This window comes from Typha angustifolia, chromosome 9 (genome assembly GCF_048772165.1).
Source record: "Typha angustifolia cultivar Huaian chromosome 9, ASM4877216v1, whole genome shotgun sequence".
In the NCBI taxonomy this organism is placed as follows: domain Eukaryota; kingdom Viridiplantae; phylum Streptophyta; class Magnoliopsida; order Poales; family Typhaceae; genus Typha; species Typha angustifolia.
Window position 1 is genome coordinate 312,435 of NC_133247.1, and position 7,662 is coordinate 320,096.

General features: G+C 37.9%; 2 protein-coding genes across 2 annotated transcripts; both read left to right on the forward strand.

Moving 5' to 3' along the window:
* The first annotated feature begins 98 nt into the window (after window positions 1-98).
* On the forward strand, window positions 99-1,257 carry LOC140767457 (uncharacterized). The gene is made up of 3 exons (XM_073107376.1): window positions 99-241; window positions 341-537; window positions 659-1,257. The coding sequence occupies exons 1-3, from the start codon at window positions 146-148 to the stop codon at window positions 1,125-1,127; spliced, it is 762 nt and encodes a 253-aa protein (XP_072963477.1). The 5' UTR covers window positions 99-145; the 3' UTR covers window positions 1,128-1,257.
* Window positions 1,258-2,050: 793 nt separating this feature from the next.
* On the forward strand, window positions 2,051-7,397 carry LOC140766664 (cyclin-dependent kinase E-1). The gene is made up of 15 exons (XM_073106181.1): window positions 2,051-2,373; window positions 2,467-2,577; window positions 2,911-3,014; window positions 3,115-3,157; window positions 3,250-3,348; window positions 3,700-3,769; window positions 3,886-3,980; window positions 4,251-4,284; window positions 4,365-4,449; window positions 4,542-4,619; window positions 5,625-5,672; window positions 6,070-6,102; window positions 6,241-6,349; window positions 6,819-7,028; window positions 7,114-7,397. Exons 1-15 carry the CDS (start codon window positions 2,176-2,178, stop codon window positions 7,183-7,185), a joined length of 1,389 nt encoding a protein of 462 aa, XP_072962282.1. The 5' UTR covers window positions 2,051-2,175; the 3' UTR covers window positions 7,186-7,397.
* The last annotated feature ends 265 nt before the right edge of the window (window positions 7,398-7,662 follow it).

Here is a 7,662-nt window from a genome sequence, read left to right on the forward strand (position 1 = left end):
TTTATTAGTTACGACGACTTGGATGGAAGTCGAAGTCAACGTCAACTCTTCCTCCTCCTCTTACAAGAGGTAGCACTTCTTGCTCTAAAGCACTCATCAAAGAGCGAAGGGATCTAAAGATAGAGATCTATCTAGAGAAGTAGAGATGGAGAAACGAGTTCTTGTGGTGTGCGGCGTGGCAGGCCTCTTGGGTTTTCTAAGTGTAATTATGGGTTTTTCAGCAGAGGCTACGAGGATTAAGGTACTTATATAATTAATTAATTGATCTGCATGAGATATATAGATAGCTTGGCGTTGCATTTGCATGCATATGGATTTTAATTTGTTATTGGCCTGTTAGGATTCGGACGTAGTTTTATACCTGGGAGTGTGTGTTTACCCAAGCAGTTCAGCTATGGGCTTGGGAATATCAGCTGCACTCATGCTTCTTCTGGCTGAGATTATTACGGCCGTCGGCAGTGGCTGCTGTGGCTGCTGCTGCGGAACAAACGACACGAGTAACAAGACACTAACCATAATCTTATCAGTCATCTCTTGGTAATTTCTACTTTTTATCTAACACAATATATATATATATATATATATATATATATATATATATATATATATATATATAAATTATCCTTCTCTAATAACTTAAAAGAAGTTTTTATTGTAGGATTGCATTTGTGATATCGTTTGTGCTCCTCCTCTTCGGTGCGGCGGAGAACGGCCCCGGCAACAATACAAAAACTTCGTGCACCATCCTCAAGCCTGGAATTTTCGCGACCGGGGCCGTGTTCTCTCTTGTGGCCGTCGCCCTTGGAATTGCTTCGGTTGTTACTCTTGGATCGCCGGTGACCATGAGGAAGACGACGGGCGTTCAACATGGGCAGGGAGTCGCCATGGGGCAGCCACAGTTCAGTCATCAGGGCAACCCACAACCGCCGCCAGTCTATGCTAATCCTTACCATGGGCAGCCACAGTTCAGTCATCAGGGCAACCCACAACCGCCGCCAGTCTATGCTAATCCTTACCATGGGCAGCCACAGTTCAGTCATCAGGGCAACCCACAACCGCCGCCAGTCTATGCTAATCCTTACCATGGGCAGCCACAGTTCGCACCTCAATCCAATCCACCAGTCTAAGCTCATCAAGACGATGCCATTTAATTCCCATCATTTTACATATGTTCCTCTGTATCTGCTGGTAGTTTTGTAACAATTTCCGACTTCTGAAATTAATGTACTACGTAGTCTACGTACTATTTTAAGCTAAGCCAATATTACTTTAGACATCCTTACTGCTCTGCTTAAGTCAAGTGTCTAAAACAAGTTAACAACACAAAAGGTAGAAGCAAACCAAACTAGAAAGTTGACCGACACTACATCCAGTTATCAAATATATATTGTTATTTGTTGTTATCAAAACGAATCATTTATTATATGAATAACTATTTTCTATGTTTACTTTTATCTTAAAATAAATATATAATAATTATATGTGATGTAATATAAAATAAAGGGAAAAAAAATAAAATTTTGTTATCTTTTATAAAATTATGATAAAATACTTATTTATTTTAAATAAAATAGATTGACGAGATAGATATTAAGAATAAGTTAATAATTGAGTTAGTGAGCCGTATAAAATATAATTGTAAGAATAGTGCTAATATTATAGAAGATGATTATCATGATATTTAATTATTATTATTAATAAATAGTGTTATTATACAATTCTCATAATTTTTTTTTCATATATACTTTAAAAAAAATTCCTTATTTACTTATATATTTTATTTAGACTCAACTTGAAAAGTAAATATGAGGATATTTACACAAATAATATATGTTTTTTTAGAAAAAAAAATGAAGAAACGTTTAATTTACAGGAGTGGTAGAGAAATGGGTGATCGAGGCCCAACTCTATATTGGGCTTTCTGAACGATTCAGTCCGACTCAGATATTTTCGGCAGCCTCATCGAGATTCACATTCGTCATAAGATCGCCACTATGGACGGCGAGGATCTTACGGTGGTGCTTATACGGAGCGAGAACAAGAACAGGGACCGGTCGCGACCGTCATCGTCTATTGAGGAGGAGGAGGAGGAGAAAAAGGGTTATTGGAAAGGAAACCGAAGAGAAGTAACAGGTTAGGAGGGAAGCGATTTGGATCGGATCTTCGGCGATCGAGATGGGTGACGGCCGCGTCGGCGGCAACCGGCCGGCGTGGCTCCAGCAGTATGAGCTGGTCGGAAAGATCGGCGAGGGAACTTACGGCCTCGTCTTCCTCGCCCGCACGAAGCAACGCAAGGGTTCCATCGCGATCAAGAAGTTTAAGCAGTCCAAGGAAGGCGATGGCATCTCCCCCACCGCCATCCGCGAGATCATGGTAAACCACATCGAACCCTTCTTTTCCCCCAATTCGGTTTTTTGATGCAATTCGATCAAGATTCCAATTCTTCAAGAGTGCGATCTGTTTCAGCTGTTAAGGGAGATCACGCACGAGAATGTTGTGAAGTTAGTGAACGTCCACATCAATCAGGCGGATATGTCGCTCTATCTCGCGTTCGATTATGCCGAGCACGACCTGTATGTGAGTACTCCTCAAAGAAATCTTTTTTTTTTCCTCAAAGAAAATTTACCAGAATGATCCGTTCGTGTGCGCGTTAATGGTTGGGTTCATCCCAGCCAAGAAGCCCTAAAGCAATTTATCTCCTCTCTAAGGTTGCTCGTTAATTTAATTATTTTAATTTGCTTCATGGGTGGATGATATTAAGAGATGTATTAGCAATCGAGTGCATCCTAGTGGTCTACTAGCTTAGTTCCAGTTTATCGTGTAATTTCTTGCCTTTGGCACACCTTAATTTGTTGTAAATTATCTGCTTTTTATTTGTATGAATGTTTCTTCCTTCTTGAGGTACTGTAGGAAATAATCAGACATCATAGAGAGAAGCTTAACCTTCCTATCAATCAGTACACTGTAAAGTCCCTGCTCTGGCAGCTGCTCAATGGACTCAACTATCTTCACAGGTTAGTTTAGGATATGCAATTTCTTTCAGTCTGTTCCAATTGATATAGCACATCTCCTTCCTATTTTAACTTAGGTTTTCTGGAATTCTTTCTCATATAGTAATTGGATCATACATCGCGATCTGAAGCCATCTAATATTCTGGTATGACAATGATGTTAATTGTAGTCTAAGGTTCCGGGAGTTAAACTTTTCTCCTTTTCCTGTTTCTTCATTTTAAATTATGGTTTTAATAGGTTATGGGTGATGGAGAGGAACATGGAGTCGTAAAGATTGCCGACTTTGGACTTGCGAGAATATACCAAGCTCCCCTGAAACCTCTGTATGAGAACGGGGTAAGTGCTATACTTTTTGATGTGTAAATTTTGGCACCCATCTGGATATTTATTATGTTACTCATTTAGTTCGACTTTTTTGCCTAACACGGTGCAGTATGCCTCCCACAAATAATTTTCCATTTTCTACGGTACTTTGTTTCTATGTAGAACAGATTAAGTTCATCCTTTTACAGAGCATGTGCCATGCCCATGGTATTCAACTATTCATTGCTGACATAGTATGAACAGATCAAATTCACATCTTTTAGTCTCCTGTATTTATTTATTTGTTTATTTATTCTCTGGATTTAATTGTTTAATGCTCTTTCTTCTGCAAGCTGATCAATGTGGGGGTTTACTAATTGTCAGGTTGTTGTGACAATCTGGTACCGTGCTCCTGAGCTGTTACTTGGGGCAAAACACTATACAAGTGCTGTGGGTATCCTTATACATAATGGAACAATACCAGCTTTGCCAATTTAGTAAATTTAATATCTTTGATATAATATTCAGTCCTGTTAATGTGATGAAAGTTCCTTCTTAATCCGCATATAGATATGTGGGCAGTTGGTTGCATTTTTGCTGAATTACTAACACTGAAGCCATTGTTTCAAGGAGTGGAAGTGAAAGCAACACCCAACCCTTTTCAAGTATGTTAGTTCTTTTTGCAAGTAATATACTATATATGACTGTCTTGTCTGGTCCCTTTTGATTAGCAGTCTAGATAAACAGAGCAAACTCAGGCAGAAAAGTTGCAGGTATACTGCAACTTTCCTATTTGGGTTGATGCTGGCTAGGTACAAGTTGACATTGGGGAGTTGCACAATTGTGCATCTTCTGTGTGTGGGATTTTCTCTACTAATTTTCTTGTCTGATATGCCATAGTAGTTATATCTCATAGTCGAATTTGTGTTTTTCAGCTTGATCAGTTGGATAAGATTTTCAAGGTCTTAGGTAAGAACAGCTTGCTTGTGTTTTGTTATACTCTTCTGAGCTCCTTGTATAGGATATTTCAAAGGAATTGTTTTTCTCAGGGCACCCGACAACTGAGAAGTGGCCTACCTTAGTAAATCTTCCTTATTGGCAAAATGATCAACAGCATATTCAGGGGCGCAAATAGTAAGTTTTGTCACTCTGCTGCTAGATGCGATTAAGCTTACTATCCCATAGTTAAACTTTTTGATGCCGGAACCCTATCTTTCTCTGTGCAGTGAGAATACTGGTCTCCATAATATTGTTCATTTGGCTCAGAAAAGTCCACCATTCGATCTTCTCTCAAAGATGCTCGAGTATGTCTTCTGTTTTTCTCACCGTTAATCTCATTAGCATGATCCATGATTGTGTGGTGGGCAATGTAGCGTTACACTAGTCGTTGAATTCTTGGTAATCCATGTTTGCCATGTTTTCTTACTGATAGCATTCCTCAACTTCATATATTTAGTTAGGTGATTTCTATCTGAATAACTTGCCTTTCTTCTAAATTATTTTATTTTCTGATTTCTTTTAATTTATTCACTTGCATGTTTTTCCCGCATCGATTGTCATTTGAAGGGACTCGACTGCTGCAAGGATTTTCACCCTAGCAGTTGAGAATTCTTTAATTAGAAAGGTAAAGCAAGAGTCTGTTTAAAGCTTGTACAAGGGTGATGACCTGCCTTCTTATAATTAAGCAGATAGCAAAATCTTGTTCTGAAGATGAAAATTAAAATTGTATAAACAAAATTGGCTTCCCTGTCCTAATAAAACTTGATCTGTTTATAATTCGTCTTGCTAGTCCTGTTATGGCTATCATACTCCATGCTGTAATCTGATATAGGTAGTCAAGCTTGGAAGAGCTTTATTGTCTGCTTGCATTTACAATTTACAATAATTAATATCAAGTTTTTAGCCTCTGCCACATAAGTGTTCCCTCTAAATGTTTCCGTTGAAGGAAAACTATCAATAACTGCTGCTTCATATTTTAACTTTAACAAGCTGCAAGTATCCCAATTTATGCCAAATAATTCTTGCTATGTATCTACATCTGCATAGTTTTTCGTTTTCTTATTTGTAAGGCATCGTTCTTCTCTAATTCTATCTTGTCTATCTTTTCTTTATATTTATTGTATGATATTCTTTCCCCTAGTTTTTATTTGTTATGTGTATTTCTTTATAGCTAACATTCATGTGTGCTTCAGATTCTATTGTTATTTCTTTATTGGCAACTGCATCGTTGGCCATGCTTTTTGTTAACACTAACAGGTCCATTATATGCTTGCATCAGTTCATCCTCTTAGATATTCTTGCTGTGACAGATATGATCCTCGGAAGCGAATAACTGCAGCACAAGCTCTGGAGCATGAGTAATGACCAATGTCTTATACTATCTTCTTATCTTATTCATTATATTGTACTCATATAAAACTTAATTGGTGTCTTCTTTTGGATCAAACACCATTTAAAACTAGTTCTGCAGAAGCTGACACATGGGAAATATGACCTTATTTTGGATGAATACTTGAGTAAAAAAAATTTGAAACCCATGGATGTAAATGGTATTTGGGTCAGGCTTTCTGATTGTGATTTGCATCACTATTTTTCTTACATTGACATTCTTGTATATTTTTGTAAATCGTGAGATCACTTTTAGGTCAGTTGGAACCTTACTAAGAAGATATTCTTGTGTTTTGCTTGTCAAGTGATATGATTTGCTAACTTTGCCTTTTTGACTTATTGCTTGTCTGGTGACTTCATTTTCAGGTACTTTCGGATGGATCCTTTGCCAGGACGCAAGTAAGTTTCCTCTAGATTCTATTCATGTGATCTAGCTCGTATTTTGTCCGTTGAAAAGTTAACTATTTTGTCATTGACAAAATCTTAACTAACATATTATGCATCATGATTGATTGGGTAAATGTTTATTAATGACAGTGCACTTGTACATTCCCAGTCTGGAGAGAAAGTAGTGAATTATCCTGTTCGTCCAGTTGACACCACCACGGATTTCGAAGGAACAACCAGTCTCCAACCTTCTCAACTGGTATTGTGGCATATTCGAATCTTTTATGTTGTCAGTGCTCGTAATTATAAATACTTGCACATTTTTCCAGCATCTAGAGTTTGTATATGCAGTAGCGAATTACCTTTGTTAGGACTGTAGTTGTCTGTCATTTTTCTGACATGCAATCAAGAAAGAAAAATATGGGTAAATTGTATCAGTAGTTTCCCTAATTTTCAAACTAACTAGAAGTTTAAATGTCACATCATTCATCATCGAATGATTCATAGTCGTCCATAACTTTCACTGAGCCACAAAAGAATGATGGCTGCTTTCATTTCCTGACTGCAAAATTGTTCCACAAGGATAGCACATGTGCTGATAAGGCAAACTCAATATGGTGGCTGCTATGGCCGCAATGGTGTCCGCTTTTTAGAACAATGAAAGTGGTATTTCTGTTATTTAACTCTATTATAATTTACATATTTTCATGAAATATTTATCTTCTCAGCCTTCATCTGGAAATGCTGCTTCGGGAAATGTAGCACCTATGGTGGCTCCGAGAGCTGTTCCCAGGCAAATGCCTATGATTGGAATGCAGAGAATGCCAGCCCCTGGCATGGCAGCTTTCAATGCCGCCTCCCAAGCTGGCATGGGTGGTCTAAACCCCGGAAATATTCCTTTACAAAGGGGTGCTACTGCTCAGTCGCATCAGCAGCAGGTAAATCTGAAGCTGAACTAGTTATTTTTTCGGTTATATTGTTTTTGCTTTTTATCTCAAATTTACTTCTTCTTTTTTCCAACAGTTGAGAAGGAAAGACCAAGGGATGACTATGCAGAACCCTGGTTACCCCCCTCAGCAGAAGAGACGCTTTTGATGTTATTAAATTTAATAATCTCATGTGTCTAATGTTTATCTGATATCCTATTTTCATTCCCCAAGTAGTACCTCAACTTTGGGGCTTCTGTTGTATTTTACGCTGCTTGTAGTCTTTGGCCCTTGTTTGTTCGTCAAGTACGTTTTGATACTGAGGTGCAAGCTACATAGCGAGTTATTCAATTACTTCTTTCTGCTCGTACGATTTTTTAATATCTCGAGCCACACCCAGTTATTATATTTTTAACGGTTCAGACATGTTCTATTTCTGGATCATATTAGCATACTTTGCCTTCTGCAAATTAGGAACATAAAAAAACGAGTATTATCTCCTGGGTCTGAAGCAACCGAGGCTGAAAAATCTTAATGCAGAGAACCTTAATTAAAAAAAGTTCATTATAAATACGTTGAGGCTTAAATTCATTATAAGTAAATTCTGGAGGTGGGTCAACTGTTGGACTCTCATAAACGGGAATTA

What these genes read in the sequence shown, in the direction of transcription:
- LOC140767457 (XM_073107376.1), top strand. Translation starts at nt 146, where the DNA reads ATGGAGAAACGAGTTCTTGTGGTGTGCGGCGTGGCAGGCCTCTTGGGT. An exon ending in CAGAGGCTACGAGGATTAAG is followed by an intron (nt 242 to 340) that starts GTACTTATATAA and finishes TTGGCCTGTTAG; the next exon opens with GATTCGGACGTAGTTTTATA. An exon ending in ATCTTATCAGTCATCTCTTG is followed by an intron (nt 538 to 658) that starts GTAATTTCTACT and finishes TTTTTATTGTAG; the next exon opens with GATTGCATTTGTGATATCGT.
- LOC140766664 (XM_073106181.1), top strand. Translation starts at nt 2,176, where the DNA reads ATGGGTGACGGCCGCGTCGGCGGCAACCGGCCGGCGTGGCTCCAGCAG. An exon ending in GGACTCAACTATCTTCACAG is followed by an intron (nt 3,015 to 3,114) that starts GTTAGTTTAGGA and finishes TTTCTCATATAG; the next exon opens with TAATTGGATCATACATCGCG. An exon ending in ACACTATACAAGTGCTGTGG is followed by an intron (nt 3,770 to 3,885) that starts GTATCCTTATAC and finishes ATCCGCATATAG; the next exon opens with ATATGTGGGCAGTTGGTTGC.